This window comes from Alosa sapidissima, chromosome 18, assembly GCF_018492685.1.
Source record: "Alosa sapidissima isolate fAloSap1 chromosome 18, fAloSap1.pri, whole genome shotgun sequence".
Taxonomy (NCBI): Eukaryota; Metazoa; Chordata; class Actinopteri; order Clupeiformes; family Clupeidae; genus Alosa; species Alosa sapidissima.
This window is the reverse complement of record NC_055974.1, coordinates 5,741,339-5,763,104: the sequence shown is the minus strand read 5'-3', so window position 1 is coordinate 5,763,104 and position 21,766 is coordinate 5,741,339. Positions and strand designations below refer to the sequence as shown.

The 21,766-nt window shown below is 41.8% G+C and overlaps 4 protein-coding genes across 7 annotated transcripts in view; 3 read left to right on the top strand and 1 right to left on the bottom strand.

The window, feature by feature from the left end:
* Positions 1-8,816, top strand: part of arrb2b (arrestin, beta 2b) — a 45,214-nt gene extending 36,398 nt beyond the window's left edge. The window contains exons 10-15 of the mRNA XM_042069589.1: positions 963-1,035; positions 3,958-4,095; positions 5,960-6,043; positions 6,308-6,384; positions 6,620-6,674; positions 7,253-8,816. Of these exons, the coding sequence (XP_041925523.1) occupies positions 963-1,035; positions 3,958-4,095; positions 5,960-6,043; positions 6,308-6,384; positions 6,620-6,674; positions 7,253-7,352 (527 nt within the window). The 3' untranslated portion in view covers positions 7,353-8,816. The remainder of the gene's footprint in view (positions 1-962; positions 1,036-3,957; positions 4,096-5,959; positions 6,044-6,307; positions 6,385-6,619; positions 6,675-7,252) is intronic.
* A 2,367-nt stretch (positions 8,817-11,183) lies between these two features.
* Positions 11,184-14,364, top strand: med11 (mediator complex subunit 11). Of its 4 annotated transcripts, none has more exons than XM_042070969.1 (4): positions 11,184-11,336; positions 11,439-11,527; positions 11,825-11,955; positions 14,146-14,364. In XM_042070969.1, exons 2-4 carry the CDS (start codon positions 11,458-11,460, stop codon positions 14,287-14,289), a joined length of 345 nt encoding a protein of 114 aa, XP_041926903.1. In that variant the 5' UTR covers positions 11,184-11,336; positions 11,439-11,457; the 3' UTR covers positions 14,290-14,364. The 4 variants fall into 4 exon arrangements, with proteins under 4 accessions (XP_041926903.1, XP_041926906.1, XP_041926904.1 ...); XM_042070972.1 differs by having other exon boundaries at positions 11,188-11,336; positions 11,446-11,527; XM_042070970.1 differs by having other exon boundaries at positions 11,188-11,336; positions 11,443-11,527.
* Positions 14,365-15,925: 1,561 nt separating this feature from the next.
* On the bottom strand, positions 15,926-20,663 carry otub1b (OTU deubiquitinase, ubiquitin aldehyde binding 1b). Its single transcript, XM_042070217.1, has 7 exons — positions 20,542-20,663; positions 19,562-19,626; positions 19,303-19,401; positions 18,953-19,071; positions 18,706-18,790; positions 17,466-17,660; positions 15,926-16,880 (listed from the first exon to the last, which is right to left on the bottom strand). Exons 1-7 carry the CDS (start codon positions 20,582-20,584, stop codon positions 16,683-16,685), a joined length of 804 nt encoding a protein of 267 aa, XP_041926151.1. The 5' UTR covers positions 20,585-20,663; the 3' UTR covers positions 15,926-16,682.
* Positions 20,664-20,678: 15 nt separating this feature from the next.
* Positions 20,679-21,737, top strand: cskmt (citrate synthase lysine methyltransferase). The gene is made up of 2 exons (XM_042070218.1): positions 20,679-20,818; positions 21,012-21,737. Exons 1-2 carry the CDS (start codon positions 20,740-20,742, stop codon positions 21,692-21,694), a joined length of 762 nt encoding a protein of 253 aa, XP_041926152.1. The 5' UTR covers positions 20,679-20,739; the 3' UTR covers positions 21,695-21,737.
* The last annotated feature ends 29 nt before the right edge of the window (positions 21,738-21,766 follow it).

The following is a 21,766-nucleotide window of genomic DNA, read 5'->3' as shown; positions in this document are numbered from 1 at the left end:
TGTGTGTGTGTGTGTGTGTGTGTGTGTGTGTGTGTGTGTGTGTGTGTGTGTGTGTGTGTGTGTGTGTGTGTGTGTGTGTGTCTCCCCTCCCCATCACCTTTAGGTGTGTTTTTTTCAGTTCCACTAAGACCTCAGGGTTTTTTATTTCAGTGCTCCATTATCGCCCTCTCTTTTTATGGACTCGTCTCCATCGATAACCAAAGTTATCAGTGTATCCCATGTGTCCAGTATTGACTTGTGCCACAGGTATTGTGGACGGCATCTGGCATAACCGAGTAGCCAGGGCTGTTTGCACACACCACCACCCCCCCCCCACCCCCCCCCCCCCCCCCATCATCCGTGGCCTTGTCCTGCATTTAGATAAAACCAGGGGCATGTTGATATCTGTGGATGTCCAGAGTCTGTTGTTACTGTGTGTTGTTACTGTGTGTTGTACTGTGTGTTTGCGTGTGTGTGCGTGTGTGTGCGTGTGTGTTGGAGGGGACAGTTAGAGAGGAAGGGTTTGTGTACCTTGCAAATGTTTACATACTGATCGTATGAGCCAATGCTAAGTTGCTCTGTGTACTCTTCCCCTTTGTGTGTGTGTGTGTGTGTGTGTGTGTGTGAATGGTTGTGTATGTGTGTGATCATATTGTATAATAAATCCTTGAATTTGTGTATTGTGTTTAGATTTGTGCCAGTTGATGTCTATTGCTGTATGAGTATGCTTTTAATTTATTTGGGCATTGTAGTGATTTTGTTGCAAATGTGTTTGAGTGTCGTGAAAGTGTTGGCTTTGATATGGTTACGTGTGTGTTGTGAAGGTGTGTCTTTGTGTGTGTGTGTTGTGAAGGTGTGTGTGTGTGTGTGTGTTGTGAAGGGGTGTGTGTGTGTGTGTGTGTGTGTGTTGTGAAGGGGTGTGTGTGTGTGTGTGTCCTGCCCCTGTAACCCTACTCCGTGTTGTTGCCTGCTCTCTCCCACAGTGCGGCAGTATGCTGACATCTGTCTGTTTAGCACCGCACAGTACAAATGCCCCGTGGCACAGGTGGAGGCTGAGTGAGTACCCCTCCGTCTACTCCTGCACTCCTCCACTCCACTCATACCTCATCCATCCATCTTCTCCACCTCTCTCTCTGTCTCTCTGACCTGTCCCTCACTTTCTTCCATATTCTCACTGACTGCATAAACATTCCCTTCTCTCCACACGCCATGGGTCTGTATTGGTATATCCTTCTCTCTTTCACCCGTTCTCTCCATCCTCACACCTCACTCATCCCTCATTCTTTCAAATCCAGTCTAATTCCCTCCATTTTCTCTTTCCCTGTGAGAGATGAGAGTCCCCTGAGTGATTGCAACCCCATCCCAACCCCCCCACCCCCACTCCCCAAAAGCCTCACAGAAAGCTTCAGGAGTGGCCGTAGAGATCTCTGAGAAGGTGTTAGCTTCATATCGTCCAGACTAGGCACGTGTCTCCGTTGGTTCCCTCAGAGCTTTGCAGTCTGACTCCACTGAAGGGCGGACTGTCACAGCCAATCGGTTCTCTCCCCTCAGCACCCCTGGCAGGTTTGCTGTTCGTCCATTTAGATACCAGCCAATTCTCTGCTAGCCAATCCTGTGCCATTATGAGTATTCCATTTTTTTTTGCCACTTTTAGCACCAATTTTTATTGGGGAGTACAGCAGCTTTTGAAAGTGATGTCATGTTTTACAATTGCTTTTTGTGGATCTGCTATTGGCCAATGGTAATGCAATCATCACTCCCCTCCTGCTGCACTCCCATTGGTCTGTAGCCTTCCCTTTTTGACGTAACACGGCTACATGAGGCTCATTCTTGAGCAAGGGGGCCTTGCTTTCCCTGTGTGATGCTACATAGGTATTCTACCTCACTGCTCTCCCATTGGGTGGGAGCTCCAGCGCTGGCCCCGCTCTCCATTGTGACGTCACAATGTGGGTGTTCTCTCTCAGTGCTGCAGGTGACAGACGTGGTGCTGCACTCCTGTGACACCTACAACAAGTCTGTGAGCCGACTGTCCTGCCGGTGAGTATGGCCCAAAACCAAGGCAAGGACCCGCGTCCCCAACTGTCACCCCACCCCAACATCAACCCTGATTTCCCTGCTCAACCTGAGGGGCCACCTGCGCCCCTACTGATGGCTGCTTCTCCCCCAGTTTTGCCCTGTGGACCAACCGGCCCCAAGAACTCCCCAAGCTTTTCACATTGCTCTCCTTCTCATTGTGAATGTGCCAGAGTACATGTCCAGTTCCCCACAGTTCCCCAAGCCACCTTTATTCAGTCCTTCAGTGAGAGGATTATCCTTCCTGTGAGGGGTTCTCTCCTACTTGTAAAACCATTATAACACAATGTATCAGGACCAACATACTGATATTATAACACAATGTACCAGGACCAACACACTGATATGATACTATACTTTTACTCTGTACTCTATTTTTACAATTTTGAACCTAAAGCCCAAGGTATTGCAATTTCACTCATTCTCTTAACACCATCCCAAACCCAGCATTGAAAGCGGATATAAATATCTGCAACCCTGTTATTGAAACGCAACAACTCTGCTGTGCATCTAGGACCGCTTTCTTCTCCCATGTCTTCCCCTGTCACAAATAACTGCTTGTTATGAATCATCCTGCGTCTGTCTGTCTGTCCATCTTAGGTTTGGGTTTCTCTGGGCTCACCTCTCGTTAAACCCGAGACCGTGTAAACCCACTCTTACAATATGGGCTCTGTTGCTCCTCATTGCTCTCTCTGGTCCTCTCACAGGCCTCTCCCTGTTCCCAGAGATCCTCTCAGTACTCTTCTTGGGTACACACACACACACACACACACACACACACACACACACACACACACACACACACACACACACACACACAGAGTGAATATACTGCCTCTTGACAAAAGGCACATTGCTGTGATCTTGTCCTGTTTGTCCTCCATACTTCTTCCTGTCATCACAACCCCGCTCACACACAAGTGTCTCTCCCCCTTTCCTCTCTCCACCTTTCCTCTTCTCTCAAAGTGCTCTTTTGGATCCAAATTCTTGCTATAATAATAATAATAATGATGATGATAATAATAATACTATATACTAAATTCTGTATTAAAATAAATCTATGAAAAGGTCAAATTAACCAATTCTCTTTGTATTTAATAATGTAATTATTCATAATCAAATATTTATTAGAGGTAGCTTGCAATAAAAAGAGCAAGGTTCAAGTCTCCTTCACATGAGGCTGACCATTCAGTCCCAGACACCATCTGGAGGGAGAGTGTTGTGATTAGATTAGCTCCTCCATGGCTAGATGCAGGTGAAAAGGCCAAGTGACACCGTCAGCAGCCTGGACAGACACCGTGCCAAGCAGACTTAGAAGGTCATTGTTTGTACCTCATGGGTCAGGATGGTATTTTCCATAAAACAGCGATTCTTTCTGTCCCCCTGTGATAGATTTGCTCAGTGTATTATTTATGAATGTCTGTGATGCATTATGATTAAAAAAAAAAGTGCTGCTCCCGATTACTGTCTGGCTGGCACCCACAGCAGTAGCTTTTCCCTGTGGTCTCTGTGAGCTCTGGAAGAGTCTGCCAGTTTCCGCTGCAATGAGTCGGCCCTGCTGCACACCCCTCTGTTACTTGATCATAGCAAAGAATAGTCATTAGTATATTGCTCATGACCGAGGCTTGCTGTTTTGCCAACACAATTGGGGGGAAAACGTTTTGTGATGACTCTCTTCTATCTCTCTCTCTCTCTCTGACACACACATACACACATACCACATGCACTGAGTGCTTACAGACTGCACAGTGTTTTGCTCAGCTGACTTCAGCACAGTCTCAGATGTGGGGTGCTTATGCAACCAGCCCAGGTGCAGATTGAATGTGAAAGGTGTGCTTTATTTCTCTCCTTTCTTTCCCTCCTCCTTCTTCTCTCCACCTTCTCTCTCCCCTTGCCCTGACTCAGTGACCAGGTGTCCCCGAGCTCCACTTTCTGTAAGGTGTACACACTCACCCCCACGCTGACCAATAACCGGGAGAAGAGAGGCCTGGCGCTGGACGGCAAGCTCAAGCACGAGGACACCAACCTGGCCTCCAGCACCATGTGAGTGCAGCGCCCCCGCAGCATCCCAAACACGGGGACCTGTGTGTGCGCGTGTGTGCGTGCGTGTGTGTAAATGTGTGCGAGGGAAAGATATTTCCTTCTAGGACCAGTTTCCCATATATGGATTAAGCTTAGTCCTGGACTAAAATCTTTTCATTTCCATTGACATTTTCTTTTAGTCTAGGACTAGGCTTAATCCATGTGCGAGGAATCTGGTCCTTAGTGTTGGAAAATGTGATGTGTACATACAATGTATTATGTATGGGTTATACCTGGCAAAATCAGTATCTTCATCCCATTGGTTATATTGGAATGGTAAAACCTCTTGTAGTGTAGTGTAGTGTATGATGTGGTATTCTCTTGGCTAGTGGGGAGGGGTCTTGATGAACAGCGTGGAGCGTGGTAGAAGGCATTTCCCTCTTTGCTTCATTCCCAGGCTTGCAGTAACACTGGACTAGCAGGGAGCCTTCAGGTCCACTCTACTCGAGCCTGATTCCTTTGCAGATTAGCGCTCTTAGGGCTGGCAGGCCGAGATGGAGAGCTTGTTTTGAGAGGATTTAGCTGAGGGCTTCCAGCCGCAAGAGCTCCTTAGCGAAAGGAAAGCCTTGTGTAAAGACTCCGAGAAACGAAGTAGACACAGAGTTAATCCCCGACAGACCGGGACTCACTGTTTCTCAGGCCTGTCCGTCGTGCGTTCACACACCTGCCAGTTACGTGGCCCCATCTGATTGTTATCTGAGGAATGGTGGGGGTCCTCAGCCAAAGTTTACGTACCCACTGGTTCACCTGTTTTCATTTTGGTTTTTTCTCCCCTCACATGGCCTCCAGATGAGAATTTTTGGAAGAATTTTTGTGTGTGTGTCGGGCCAGGCGTGCTTTCGCTACAGACTCAAACCAAAGATAGCAAAGTTCAGCAGCCGCTGCTCAGGCACTGGAGTGAAACTACTTTTTGTCCCCTGAGTTTTATTGTGGGGTTTTAATAGGCTTTAACTTTTGCCTCGATAAGGTTTCAGATCAGATTGACTATTATGGAAGGCGATTTATTCCACTCTCTCACTTCATCAGTCAGAAAATAGAGTGCAACTCCTAAGGAGTCAATTTTTTTGTACAAAATAATGTTGAAATGTTTGTTGAGAAAAAAGTAAGAGAGGCAACACAAAACGCGTCCACGTTGTCACCATTTATGTAGCGAAAGGATTTTTTTTATATTGTACCTGAACTGAACCCTTCTTTTAGTTTGTCATTTTTATGACTTTGATGTTGGTGTCTGCATATTTGTAGGTGTTTTTAGTCCAGACAGGTGTATGAAGTAGAAATAGTGTCTCGTCTCATATCCCTCAGATTTATTTTTAGGCTGCTGGAATTATGTCAAAGGCAGCTGAGCTTTCATCCGCACCGGCCTCCACTCTACCTGTGATGAGTTTACAACTGGACTGTTTCCCTAAAGATACATGCAGAATTCAGAAACCAATGCCCTTGTAATATAATTGACATTTGCAAGTTGCTTTGGAAAGAGTCTGCGAAATGAATAAAAAAAAAGGAAGTTAGTCTGGTTTGTTGAGATGACATTGTGGAACTAATGTTTGTGCTTAGACAGGCCGCTTTCCTTTTTTTACTGACTCTGATTCCTCCCAATGAGAGTGATGTGTGAAGAAGTACTATGTAGTGGAGTTTGACAGACAAAGTTAAGCTCAGTCTGATTTTGAGCAGGAACCCTCATGAGTAACCGTCCAAAGCTTCAGCGCTCCAGCAATTACTGTTAGTTTTATAGTTTACTGGGTGTTGGATTATTAATGTCTAATTTATACTGATTGCTAAGGTGTGTGTGTGTGTGTGTGTGTGTGTGTGTGCCATCTGCGTGCAGAGTGAAGGATGTGTCCAATAAGGAGGTCTTGGGCATCCTGGTGTCCTACAGAGTGAAGGTCAAACTGGTGGTGTCTCGTGGAGGGTGAGTTTTGCACACACTCAGACATTAACTGACTATGACATGCACATGCTCACACACAAGCACACAACATGCACACATTAATACTGTATCATTAACCCAAATCATTAAATATATCAGACAGTCAATATAGAAGAATGAAAATGGACACACACACACACACACACACACACACACACACACACACACACACACACACACACACACACACTCTCTGTCTGTACTCATTCTCTGTCTGTTTTCTGTCTGTATTTTTCTCATTTGCAGTGATGTATCAGTGGAGCTGCCTTTTGTTCTGATGCACCCCAAACCCACAGACCAGCCCAGCTCAAGGCCCCAGTCAGGTACTCCTAAACCAACACACCTACACACACACACACACACTGACCATAGTCACTTCCACCCATGCACTCACACAATCCCTCATTCAATTACTTTCACCCATGCAGCTTATCAGTACTGAGTATTAACGCTAATTAGGTCAGTGTTAATCAAGGTTTATTTTTGCGGCTGTTTCTCAAGCCGTGTTCAAAGTGCACCAATGACTCACCTACATGGTTCTATTCTTTACCCCTACAGCTGTGCCTGAAACGGATGCACCTGTGGACACCAACTTGATTGAGTTTGAGACAAAGTAAGCAGATCTGTGTGTGTGTCCTCATAAGAAATGCCTCTTTATTTAGTGGCTGTTCGACCTGATCCACATTCAACCCTGATTGATTTGAGTCTTATCACACACGCGTGTGCGTGCGCGCGCTCACACACACACACACACACACACACACACAGACACACACACACACACACACGTCTTGTGTATACAGTAGTCTATAATTGATGAAATTATTATTTTGAATGTTTTGAAATTGAAATGTTTTGAATATGTGTGTGCTGTATTGTATCAGATCAGTACACTTCTTGAAGTAAATACTGATATTTAAATATTATACAGATTATATATTGACATTTTTATTGTTATTGTATTCTTGTATCCTGTGTTTGTGTATGTACGGGTTTTAAGGTTGCTCAATTATGGCAAATATGTTGGTCAATATTGGGATCAGTTATTTACTCAATGACTTTGCAAATACCATCCATGTTTTTAAACTTTAAAATAATTGTTTTCATCAGTACATATGTATTTTAATGTTCTGTTCTCACACTTCCTGATGTGTTTTCTTTTTACTGCTACTCCCTGCCATCTCCCTGCAGTAATTTCTCTCAGGACGATGACTTTGTGTTTGAGGACTTTGCTCGCCTGCGGCTGAAGGGCATGAAGGACGACAAGGATGAAGACGACCACTTTTGCTAACGTCTCACCTGAGCCAACCCTCCAGCCCAGCCCAGCTCCTGTCCCTCCTCATAACTGAACGCGTGGCCAGCAAAGGGGCAGTGGCGCTAGCCTGCTCCATAGCTACTCCCAGTCGGGGGCCCAATCAGAAAAACATGGAATGCTTATCCTTCACCTTTTGTTTTCCCTCTAACTTACTCCTCCATTATTCTCCTCTTTCGCCTTTTCCTTCTCTTTCAATATATGTTTTCTCCTTGATCCTTGTTCTTTCTTTCTGGTCATGTCTAATGCTGCTGTTGAGCAGTTTTTTTTGTCCCCATTTGGTTAAACCAGATGATGCACAAGTGTAATATGAGAGAGATGTTTGGCTGGATTGCGGAGGGTCCATTGATTCAGGGTTGATGCATATGTGTCTATGTTTTTAATTTTCTTCTATCATGTCCGACATTATATATGAGGCGGGCTTTATTACCAATGTAAGGACAAAAGTACCATCTAACTTGTGTACTGTATGCCTTGCACAAGTTAGCAGCTGGGGATGAAGAACGTTTGTTCTTGTGGTTTGCCCCCCCCCCCCCCCCCCCCCCTTTCCTTCTCCCACTTCCTCTAATAGAACATACCTGTCCATTATGTACCTTTAATACATAAGACACTGGCATTACAGTTCCGCGACCTCATACAGATATGTCAAATTAACCTATCTTACATATCTTTGTAAGTTCGTGTGACGGATGGGCTTATGTCATTTCCTGTGCACAGGTAGTGCACTTGTAACACACAGAACAGTGTGGCCTTTTTTATGGGTAGAAAATATAAGATGGCTAAATATATAGGACCACAAAGAGATATTTTGTATCTTCTTTTTTGTTTTCTTTGAGAAAGAGCATCTATTTGTTATGTACAATTGTAGAATGTGTGTATGCTGTCTCAAGTCTCTGGTATAATGGCACCACGAGGCTGACACATAAGATGGACACTGAGATGCCTAATTATTCAACACACACAGACACACACACACACACACACACACACACACACTACATGTACTGAACACACAGTCACTCACTCTCTTAAAAAATCTGTCTAGTGCAGATTTGTTTTTGTTTTCTTTTTGGGGCTTGCTATTACTTGTTTTTTCCCAGTAGATATTAGTTGGAACTTGATTACCAAAAGTCTTTTTTTCCTGTAATGGATATCATTGCATTTGATTGAAATGTTCAAAACTGATACCTGCCACCAAATGGAAAAATGCACCATAAACATGAACATACTGTACAGTATCTACACCCATGCAGTTAAAACACTGGTAGTTGAAACAGATACAAATCTAATATATTAAAATGTGTGTAATTGTTTCATAGTGATACACATCTTTATGGATCAGATTCTTAGCAATGACATTTTACTCTATGGACCAGAGTCCACTCAATAATGTCATGATGGATGGAAATGGTAGATGATAAATACAATGGCTAGTAAGCATAAGCATAACAAAAACAACAGCAATTTACAAATGTTATCTTTTGTGGCAGATTTTTGTTTTAATTTCCTAACCTGCAGCTATCAGTAGCATCTTGAAGACTAGTGGCCAAACAAAAAAGCAAGGATAATATTTGACACCATTTTGGCAAGTCTCTTCACCTCTTCATCAATATTTATTACCAGAAGTTGAGTTATTGAAACAATGATTGAAAAGTACTTCATTTTTATACAACATATTGTCATTAGAATTGTGTTTTACATGTTTGAATTTAGTTGTCACTTGTAAGAATTCATGGCTATCTCTCATTTTATATGGATGGCATGATTTTATGCATTTGCAGTTATAGTCATTTTCAAAATGCCAATTAAGTTTTAAATTCTTTTATAACAAATCATTGAATGCCACAGTGTTGGTACTTGGTAGTGAGAATGTCTTCCTATTGAAATGACTAAGCACGCCATGACTTCCCACTTGTCACAATTGCATCCCGATATGTGGTAATTCTGTCCAAAACATTGCTTAGGGTAAATTTGAAGTTTTGGGGGTTTTAAGGTCAACAACCAGGAGCAGAAATTGAATTTTCAATTGACTTTGAATACATAAGAAATGCTGGATTAAATTCCTGATGCATCTTGTTACATTAATCACCCATATCTTAAAAAAGTGTCACTGTGTCTTGTAAGTCCTTTTATTTTTAGGATTTCTTAAATGTCTTTAAGGAGAAGTGGGGAAGTGCTCTGAAAGTGGTGTCTTACTCTCCAGTGCCCCCTAGTGCCCATGACCAGTAGCTAGTTGATTGTCTGTGCCTCAGCTCTACTGAAGAATGAACCCAGAACTTTCTTTGATGCTGTACCTTTTACCTCCCAGAAACCAGCAAAACTAAATATAGATACAATTATTTTACCTGCTCTTAAAACGAATGTGTGGGACGTGGGAAAGGGGACATGAAAAGAGGAACTACTCCCGAAGTTACTACTTCTTATTATTTTGCTGTCAACATTATATATGCCAGAGATATTACAAAAGAAATGTTGCCATTATTTTTCTTTGTTTTGTGTTGTTTTATTAAGATTCTATTTTATTTTTTATTAAAGTGAAAAATAAAAACTAACCTTAAATTCTCTGCTGTACTCCTCACATGCTGTACATATGATCATGGTTATTAAATATTGTATATGAGTTACTGTCTGACCTTTGTCGGTCTGTTGAGGTCTATTGTGTAAAACCCAGCTGCTGGAGGTCATAGTTTAGTTACCATACAGATGCCATAAACGGTGCAATGCATCCCATCCCTTCAGGCCCTGGTTGCTAGACCCCGTGTAGATGTAGAAAATACATTTGGAATCCCTGCATACAAACACTGTTCAACATGAAGCGGGGAGACATTTAGACATTAGCACGGGTTCATAGAATGCATATACTCTAGTCTGTTGAATTGTACAACATTGCTGACTATATAGCAGTTATTAAATCATACTGCCTGATTTGAGACATTTGATGAGCATGGTTGTATAACATGGAGCTGGCAAACAGTTATCTTCAGCACAAAAGGCTTAATGTATGACTTCCTGATGATGTAATATGATAGAATTGTGAAAGACCTCTCAGCCTCCTAAATGTCAAGATTATTTGCTTTTCAATCTAAATGGTAATCTGTTTCATCTGTCTGTTAATCAAGCAACTATAAAATCAAATGATATATATTAATATTTATATTATGTATATATTCTCCCTGCAGCCTCAGTAGGTATACGAGAACCACAGTAGGTTTCTAGACCTAATGTCAGGTTTTTCAGTTTAGTTTTCATTTGAAAACAACTGCTTCAAGCTGATTCTTCTGTTATTACTCAAATTGATATTAAGGATATACAGAATACAACCTCGCTAACACGATAATTTACTTAAATGATTTGAATCACATGTTTCGTGTGTGACATGTGTGACAATGATAAAAAAGCAAACCAAGATAGCCTACTGTATAAGCAATATGTTATTTTAGGCAATGAATGAAATGAAAATATACTGAATGAGTATGTTTTTAAAATTAATTAAAAAATCTATGTTGCTTCTTTATTTTGTACTGCATTTTAGAAAATGTAAAAATAAGAAAAACAGTTAACATACAAAACTGTGTGCATCTCTTCATTCCTGCGTGTGTTGAATTCCTTTTTATTATTTAGCGTGTATTCAGGTTACATGCAAACTTTGTAGATTTGTTGCTATTACAATTTTAGTCAGTTTTTATTTAGTGCTTTATTTATGGAGAACTACCGGGATGGCCATGCAACGCAGTCATTGTGAAACGCGTTTTTTCCTCCTGCCGTATTCGAATTGTTTGTCCTTGTATGCTATCCGTTTGTGTGCTACCATACAACGGAAGTGCGTGTGATATGATCGGATATGATCTATGATATGAACACTCGGAACACTTTATGTGTAAGGTAACAAAAATCAATGTAAAGAAAGTGAATTAACCTTGAAAGGCTTTGTCTACCAGTCACGTCGGCTGTTGATTTAAACGGGTAACGTTAAATTCATTTGACCTGCCTAACGCCGAATGTTAACATTACCTGGTGAGCAGCTAGCTAATTTCTTATGTTTGTGTTGGATCGACTGACACTCAGTTAGTAGCTACAGATTCTAATGGCCAACGAGCGTCTTCGTGCTTTGGAGGATGTCGAGAAAGAGATTGCAATCATTCTTCATTGTGCCGGTGAGTTGTTAACCTTGTTGCAAGCTAGTTTACTGAAGCTAGAGATACTTCGTGGCCATCAAATGTATAACGTTAACGCTAACGTAACGTTAAGGCTTTTGGGCATAATAAGCAAGGGGAGCTATGAAGCTAAGTGTTCACGTTACTTAAACAACTTAAGGAATTGGAAACCAGATGTAGTTTGGGTAAGGGGACAAAAAAAACATGTTTTCAGTATATTTCCGAATGCTTTGATTAAAATGTGTCTATAAATATAGTAATGCTTGACAACTTAAGTTTACAATCCATCTCATACAGGAACTATTGTTCTGGAATTATCGAAGGACAAACACAATGCCAGCCTCATCGATCGGCAGCTCAGTCAATTCATAGCCTCAGTCAACAGAGTGGAGAACGAGTTGAGCTCTCAAATTCGCTACCTCACACAGGTAAAGGCATAACTGTTCCCATCAATTCATTTTGATAGTGTGCGAGTGTGGTATTCTAAATTATAGACTATAATGACAGTATTCAAGCGCTGAATAGATGATAATGTGGGACATTTATTTATAAATTGGCAATATCAACAACAGACAATTGTGATTTAGACAGCTGGGGGGTATTCCATCAACCTCGCTAATGAAGGCGGCGCTTAACAGAAATAGCCTGGCTTGAACTAGCGTAGACTTTCACTTGGGGCTGAAGCCGTTCCATTAACTCAAGTTAGCGGCATCTTGGCCTCGTTTATTCAAGCGAGGTTTAGTTCAGCTTCATTTCTGCTCGTGCACGAGGTAGAAAAGTAGACCAAAACAGTAGATTGACGAAAAGACGATATATGTCGTAAAATTAAGACAATACTAGATGATATATGTTCGATAGGCAAGCGCCATCTACAGGATTTTCATCGAAAGTCATCAAATTTAACATCGAGAGAAAAAAATTGATTGCCTACAGAAATTGCAGAATAATCAAAGCATACATTTAAAACAACAATGCTAATGGTTTGAAATCAATTGCGAGTTTGATTGGCTTCACTCTTGAACACATAGACTATAGCCTACAGTCTATGCTTGAACAAAACGAGTGAATGAATAAATAGTATAAACTCAAAAACAACTTTGCCATATATTCAAAACTATCTATAGCCTTCGTTCTTATATTAAAAGAGTTCACTCCAAATTATTGTCTAGGTGTAGGTGGTCATAAAATAAATTAGTATCAACATAATAGCCTATTGTCTCCCATAAGTCCCAAAGTGTTTGAAATAAAATGATGTGAAATGCAATGGCTTTCAATTCAATTTATGCCTAGTTTTTGATCTGTGTGGCACACAGTTGATTTGACATTCATGAACAATCGTCGACACATGAAGCAGTTTTAATTATTCGCTGCCTAGGCTACAGAATAATTATCCTTTGGCTTGCATCAGATATGTCACTGAACAGCCTACCAAATGTGCATGACCCTTTATCAACAGTAGACATATGTCTTTCATCAAAGATTATAACTAAAAATGACGGAACCATCTTTTTGGACTCATTTTCCGACTGATTGGGTTTTTTTTTGCAACACAGCTTAATTTAGCTTGAAAGTTAACCTGCTACGGAGCAGGTTAGTTCTGTGTCATAAATTCCCATGGTTACCAAGCTGGGATTCACATTAACCTCATTAATGGAACGGACTTCTCACTAAAATTAGCGAGACTTATCGAAATAAGCCAGGTTTGGCCTTTAGCGAGGTTGATGGAATACCCCCCTGGAAGAAGAAATTGAGGTTCTGCTCCCAAACTCTGTGGGCAGGTCCGCCGACTGCGCTGAAGCCACGCCTCAACTGTCCTACCACAGTTCCAACCTGATACGCACAACTCCTCAGCGAGATAGATGCATAAAAAGCATTTTGTGCTAATACATTTCACATTATGCATGCATATTCGAGATCCAAACAAATATCTGATTGGGGTTTACAGGATCTTTTAAATCCCTGCATCTAGGGAATATAGATGCAAGAGCAAGAGGGCGCTGGTGGACCACTGTCAGCTCACTGATGGCAGATCTGGTGGTCCACTGGTAGGTTACTAACAAACAACTTACAGTTGTGGTAGAAACACTGTTTAATTGATTCTGTTAAAGGCTACTTCTATAGGCTGAGGTGGATATGCAGTACTCGCTGTCTATTGAATACAGTGAGATTTGTACACACTGATAGGATAGCACCTCTGACACCCACTAATGAGAGAAAACCTGAAATGCTTATTGCAGATCGTTGCACACCAAACATATCATTCAATCAAGTAAACGTAGCACAATGGTGCTAAACATTATCATTTGAACTTGCCCCTACTCACTCAACTCTCACAACACTCAGCATTGATGACAGAATCATCAATACACCATTTTAGGACTACCCCAAAAAACACTTTAAAGAGGGATAACTTGAGCTTTGTAGCTCTGATTTGTTTATCTATTCACTCCCTACCAACAGGGCCTTATATTGAAAATGTCCTGTTTTAATGCTCCAACTTCACAAATCAGTACCACAGTGTAGTACATGATTTTCCCCCCCTAACAAATGAGTTGGTCATTGTCTTTTCCTGCTATTAAATTAATCTATGCTTTTGTGCGGCATGTCCTGTGTCTCAGGTCGCTACTGGTCAACCACATGAGGGCTCAACGTACTCTGCCCGCAAGGACTGCCAGATGGCACTCAATAGAGCCGAGTACACACGGATGAAGCTTGGGGAACTAGCCCGTACTTGTGAGATCATGTTGGACCCACAGACCTGATCTTTCCTCTTTGATTGTTAGTCGTTTTTGTCTTTGCGTTGTCAAGTAGGAATAAAGATATGATTTTATTATAAATGGAGTCTAGTTTTCTTCCCTTGTAGATTCAAATGGATGCTGCCGAAGTGTTTTTGTACAAGTTCTTTGAACCTCCAATTAAGGCCTTCTCCACGAGCGAACCGGCTCCGTTCTGGTACATGTTTTAGATCAGGGGTCTCCCAACAGGTAGCTCGTACCAGTAGCTCCCCACCTGTGTAGCTCTCCAAAAGGTTTGAGGAAGATGTTCATAAATGTAATAACCCAGTCACTTGGTAAACATGTTAAAATTCCTATGCAAATTCAGTCTACAAAGAGAAGGTAAATGAGTTGAAAGGAACCTTTAAAAAGCATACAAATCTTATTCAGCAGTTTTGGGTGGAGATCAGCTATGTGAATATATGACATGCTACTACTAAAATAAAAGATCTCGGCCATGTCAATTTTGTTAAAGTAGCCCTCGAAGTAAAAAACGGTTGGAGACCCCTGCTTTAGATGTTGAACTGTTCAGATAATTTCGACCAAAAATAAAACTGTTAGAGCTGAAACCAAGAACAGGTTTTTCTGGTGAACCAGTTTATTAATGCATGCATACACACTATATTCTTTTACATCCTTGGTTTTGTTTAAAACTGGTGGAATGGTGGGCAAGTCCACTAGATAGGAAGGTTTAAAGAATTCAGAACGGAACCAGTTCAAGGACAATGCGGTTTTCTTATATTAACCACAACATTCCCGGGACCTTGCGCTAAATGGCACGGCTATCCGAAAATGTTATATTTGTTGGTCACAATTACCATCCCATAACTGGAACTACATTATTTTTCCATCAAGCAATGAGAAGAACTGTTACCAGTTAAGTGCAAACATTGTGCTATTGGCAAACATACATCAAACTACACCCAAACAATCAGATACTGACTGAGGCATCATGGGTAGTCCCTTATGTTGTTTTAGGGGGGCAGACAAAATCAGATTTGACAATCAATATAGCTTGCTCAATATGTAATGCTGTGGACATCAATCGGTAGTCACATTTAGATGACACTTTTATTTTAATCCGATTAGAAATGTAATAACAGCTCAATCGGAGTAAAATTTCTCAAACACCTCAATCAGAATAAAAATGCCTGATGCGATCATAATTTTAATCAGAATGAAAGAGGTGGTGTAATCCGTTCCTATTCCGATTGAACAGCCATGTATACGGTCAATCAGATTGCCTGCTGTAGAACCTCAAGGAAAAGTAGGCCACAACAGCTATCCCGATCAAAGATTCTAAAGCTGGAGAGCACCTCATAGGAATAGAACTTTGGCCTACCCCATGTAAACAGACGGCATGTATTTTTCAATCAGAATAGTTTAGTCCATGTAAACCTGGTCAGTGATCAATTAACTGCACCTGGTCCAAAAATGTTGAATGGGCCGTCATTCCGTTGTTTCTTTTAAGTGGACACACTGATGAGCCTGCTAGTGAATTTAGCTGAATCTGATTAAAAAGATAGATTTTGCACAAGGACAGTACTTTCAACTTCAACTTAATTTGCAACCAAACTTGTTTAAGGTAAAGATGGAGACAAGAATTACACAATTTTCCATGTGATAAGGTGAAGATCCCTTTAATAAAACTCATGAAACGCAGTGTAACAAAGGAAAAAAAACCTAACAAAAGCAAGTTGATAACATTTACAACCACAAAAGAAAAAAAAGAAAAAACTGTACAACTCTCTAAAGGCCTGGAGTTACTGCTAAGGTTTTCATTTGCATCCTATTTTCATTGGTAGATTTTTTTTGAAATCCATTTTCAATTTTTATTCATTTCAGTTGATCATTTTGTTTGTGTGTGTGTGGGGAATGAGAACAGGGTAATAAACTGAAGTGAAGAGCAAATTTGTTTCTCTGCCTGTCGGTTTGTTTTGTGTCCTTCCCGAATACCATAGCACAAACCCAGATAGCGGCTGACTCAAGTCGCCGCCGGCCCCAGGGGAGGGCCAGACCCCCCCTTGCACACCAACACACTGCATGAATCAACGTGGCTTCGACTGTTGTGGTAAGTTTCCAATCCACCCCCCACCCCCACCCTGTCCCAGCCCACCTTCCTTAGGTGTGGGATGATGCAAACATATCGGAGTCTGGAGTCTCAAACATCCGGGTGAAACCTGGGGTTGTCTTTAACTTGCTTAGTTGGTCATACCTCCAGATGGATGCTGTTGAGATGTGACTGAACCAAGCACGTTACTATGATCATCCCATGGTGCTACAGGGATGCATGAGAATCTAGGCTCAGAGAGTGAGGAGTTTGAGGGGGAAGGGGGAGGGAGGAGGAGGAGGAGGAGAGAGGATTGGAGAGTAGGCTTTTATTACTTGTAGAGTATGTCGTAGTGGCCCGGTCGATAGAGGAGGAAGATGCGGGGCTCGCCACCTTCAGGGAAGACGTGGTGGTTGACCGTTCCCCCCTCGCCCCGGTCCATGTATTCCACCAGAATGGAGACGTTGAGAGCCTGAGCCAAGGCGATGATGTGGATGTGATCGCTCTCTTTGGACATGGGCTCAACCTCCTGACATAAGGGATCGAAACAGAAAAATGTATAAGGAACAGGATGGAATTATAGGGTATAAGAAGGACTTGACTGTCAGACATAGTTGGTTGTTTTAGACATCTACAAGAGAGACAGGAACATTCACACTTGAAGACATTAACACAAACATTTACAGTAAGCCAACTCCGTAACATTGGATAGAACAAAGACAAATAATATTTGAACAAAACACTGATCTTTTTTTTCTTTTTGCCTTTTGCCTAGAGGTATATTATAGGAACCCTTCCATTATACATTCAGGTAAAATATATCATCTACAAGTGTTAATGCTACAATATGCCAAATCAGCTAGTCAAGTAAACAGTAAACAGGGAATTGAAATTGAACTTAATCCCCAACCACTTTTACTTTGCCAGCCCATCATCTACAGTGTAAGTCCTACATTTTCTTTAGACTTAATTATGTGGGTCATACTTAGGGAAAACTTATACGTGGGAAACTTATATCCTTTGGTTTCAGAAACTCCCCACCACACCCAAAGGTTCCTGACTGTGGTCACCACACACCCATTTGAGGATTGGGTTTGTGCACGTTGAAGCCTACCTGCTGGCAGAACTCTTTGACAGTGCGCCCTCCCTCAATAAAGTGCTGGAAGAAACCGTGCTCTCGCTGCAGGTAGCCAGACGTGAGCAGCCGCAGGTAGACCACCACGTAGTCTGAAACACTCTGGTCGTTGAATGAGTTGAGCAGTTCCTCGAGCGCAGGCTGTTTTTCGCAGAGTTCAATAAGGTCCATAAACTACAGTAAAGAGAGAAAATTAGCACCCTACTAAAAACATGGTTCATGAACTAGACATAAGAAAAATTTAAAGGAGAATTCCGGCGATTTTTCACACAGATCTCTGTTTTTTTGAGTACTGTCAGTACAGACAATTGGTTCTACCTAGCTCGAGTTGCTGCAGCCAACAGCTAAAGTTGAGCCTGAAGCATAGACAGTAAAAGAAGGACTACAACCAAATGTAAACAGCCCCCGTTTCCATTTCCGGTGGCGCAGTAATATCAACGTGTAATGAGTCTTCCAACAGAACTCAATGGGTTTTACAAAATGCCAATTAAAACATGACAGAAACTGTATTTCGCTACGCTACTTGTTTTGGAACATCAACGAGCACCACTAACCACTTGGTGAGTTGCACAGTTTTGAAAACGAATGTTAAAGGAACCATATGTAAGATTGTGACCAAAACTGGTACTGCAATCACTTTCAAATTACTGTAGAGCGGTGTATCCCCTCTACCTCCCCCTGACTTGAGGTCGCCAACCCAGATGCTGAAACACTATTGACTGCGTGATTAGTAGATAGGTGGAGGGTGGCGCATCAGGCTAAAACACAACATCAACATCAGTTGAGGGCTGCAACTTAACTTTTTAAATGACAATATCCTGGTCGGACTACTGTTGTCAGTGATATAAGTATTTGAAATGAACATGATTTCTTAATGTCTAGTGACATTTCAGGGCCATTTTATGATTAATTGAAATACATTTCTTACATACGGTTCCTTTAAGGGTTGTTTTAAGGACATGTTTGTGCATGCCCATAGCCAGCCACTCTGAAGTAGTCAAAGGCGATTCAAAACGAGTCAGAAAAGTCGAGACAGGATCCATCGTCAAAATTTCGGTGTCCACCACTCTAGTTCATCCAAAATAAACCAGAAAAGGGACTCAAACTGCTAAATACCGGAATTATCCTTTAAGGTTGGTGGATATTTTCAATAGAGCACAACACGTTCATCGAGATATGATATGAAACACCCCTGACACCCAAAGGTGCCATTACTCACAGTGTTGTGGAAGTCTTCAATAGTGAACTCTGTAAAGCCTTGGTTCACTAGGTCCAGTTTACTCTTGGCTGCCACCGCTTTGAACCTGTGAGGTAAAACAAGTCCATTAGAGTATTAGTAAGAAAGATTCTACAGAATGGGGTTCAATGGTTCTCCCACAATCATATACAGATAAATATATCACTTCCCAAATATCTATTTACTGAGCAAATACCCTTCGAATAAATCACAATTCCTCCTTTCTCACCTCTGAAGCTCTTTGCTGTCATCCAGAAGAGACTCCAGATGTGAGAAGCCAAATGCTCTGTAGAAACAGTTTCCATCGGGCCGTGTCTTTCGGATGTATGAGTATTTTTTGTGCAAGTCCTGAAAGAGCATAGCAAAGACGCATATGGGTGATTTTTTTTGCTTCCCTTTTTTAATCATGTGATTGCACTGTTGCTTCTTGGGAAAAGAAACATACAAAAAGCAATTTCCTCTCGTCACTACCTTTGTTCTTATGTAAATGTCCTGTAAAGGCCTTGAGACAATATTCATGGTTAACGGTGAACAATTAACTAAATACATTACAATTCAAACTGTTTGGACAGGACTTACCTTAATCTTCAGCTGATAGATGCCGTCATCTTGCGCATACTCTCTTTGCAGAATGGACAAGTCCTGTCTGTCTGACACTAAAGGAGTCGTAGTTGCTATCTACAGACAAAACAACAAAACACAGGGAGTGAGTGCACACACTGCTTTGAACATAACTGAGGGCAACAATGGTACTACTGATAAATAAGGCATGGACCTATATTTGACCCATTCCTTTCAATAATGGGTTAATGTTACCTTTAAAATAAGATCCACTCACCTCTTGCTGAATCCGATCTTGTTGTGCCATTATGGCCTCGTCGTAGGCGAGGCAGTTTACTCCAGCTGAACACCAAGAAGAGGGGAATTATTATTTTTTATTTGTTGAACATATTTTTACTGACTTGACCACACATTAGTTTCAAAACGAATACACTCTTAATTGTAGACGCTTACTGAACAGTCTAAAAATGACACCTAATGTTAAGTATAATTTAGAAGTTCGGTGTTGTTTAACGTTACAGTGACTAACGTTACTCATCTAGGCATGGACAACATCATGGCATCCCAAATGTTCCGTCTATTTTATATGGTCTTGGCATAACTTATCATCGGTACTATGACTTTCAACACGATAGGACCTGTCAATTGACACAATTACCACCATATCGTGAGAGATGAAAGAGTGCATTAAGCGCAAAATGCAGCAACGCCGCTGTCTTCTCGTGTCGTGTTAAGAAACAGCATCCGCCTCCATGTAAACAAACCCGTGTGTTGTTTCCAGTCAGTGTAATAAATAAGGTAGCAAACTCGGGTTGTTCCAATTTTGTAGGTCGGCTGGAATTGATTAGCTGGCTATTCTAGCAGCTTTGCTAGCTAGCTGGCTAACTATCCAGTTTCGTTGCAGGCGTAGGACAGCCATTGCACACTCGTTTCAGCGACAAAACACCAGACAAAATATGCCAACACTACATTTCAAGGATGAATCCTTGTTCTGAATAAACGTATAAAGTGAAAAATCCACCGTCTGTTAGTTTACTCCTCTTTGTGTGACTTACAAGCGCTGGCCTCCCCCATTTCTTTCTTTCCTTCCTCTCATGTTGCACCAAGAGGCTGTGCAAAAATTGTATATCTTCTAAATGAGTTATTTTCGTAGAAATGGCATTACGGTACTTGCAATAATGTGTACGGACGTGGACGCCAGATTAACAATAACTGACAAGATAATCGTTCAAGAAAAAAAACTGTTATTTAACTCACCCTCCATCTCTCCCTGTGGTGTTTCCTGCTGTTCATCCGCCATCTTAGATCTACTGTTGTTCCCCCCTCCCCTCTTCAATCCTTACTTTACTTCCGGGTCGTATTGTGCACGTCCCTCATGTTTTGGTCAATGAACACTGTGACATTTATTTGAAAGACATTCCGAGCTGTTAGGCTAGTGACACGGCAAGTCCAAGAATGATGCACAGAGTACATCCAAGAAGATGCCAAATGGTGCTCGAGATGGCAAGGCGGTGGCACCAAACAAGTTTAACAAGTTTGTGTAACATGATCTTTCTTGCTACACCACAATTAGACATCGCAAACGACATAATATTTGACCGACCTGGAAACTAGTCTATAGCGGCCTTTAAGGTCTGGTAAATGGCATGCTGGTTCATTTCGGCTCGTTATGTGTTAGTTAGCTCAGTGAAAATGTTTGACATTTTTTTCTGTCTGATTCCAAACAGCTGAATTGATTGAGCACATGGACAAAAAGGCAACATGGGACCGATTTTACTCTGAAACCAATAGTCAGCACACAAATAAATTCAAGAACTTTGAGTGGTTCTTTGGATTTGACGCTGTGCAAGACATCATCCTGCCTCTGCTAAAGCTTCCCACAGATTCAGATGCCTCAGTGCACATACTGGACATGGGCTGTGGGACGTCCGCTTTGGGACCTTCCATTTACAAGCACACACCGTGGCCAGTCGTTGTCACCTGTGTAGACATATCCCCAGTTGCTGTAAAGCTCATGCAGGAACATACAAAGAGGACACCAGTTAAGCCTCAAAATCCACTATCCAGCTTGGCTTTCTTAGAACTGGACTGCACTCGGCTCAAGGAACACTTCAGGCCACAAAGTTTGGACTTGATTGTGGACAAAGGCACCACAGATGCTCTGCTGAGGTCCCGGGATGGACAGGTCAAGGCTGGGCAGATCCTGAGGCAGTGCCTGGGTGTTCTGCGCAGCACCGGAAGTCTAATCCAGCTTTCGGATGAAGATCCAGATGCCAGGATCTTGTGGCTGGAGAAAGAGACACTTGGCACTGGGGAGGTGGCTGCTAATGTAGGGGTCCAGGAGGTTGGCCTGCTACGAGGAGTGTGCTACTATTGTTATGAAATAACCTCTCGTAATTCAACACCGTAATGTACTGCAAACTCAAATTGAACCCTGTGCAGTGTTTCACAGACCAGACTTGTCTTCAAGTTATTTCATAAC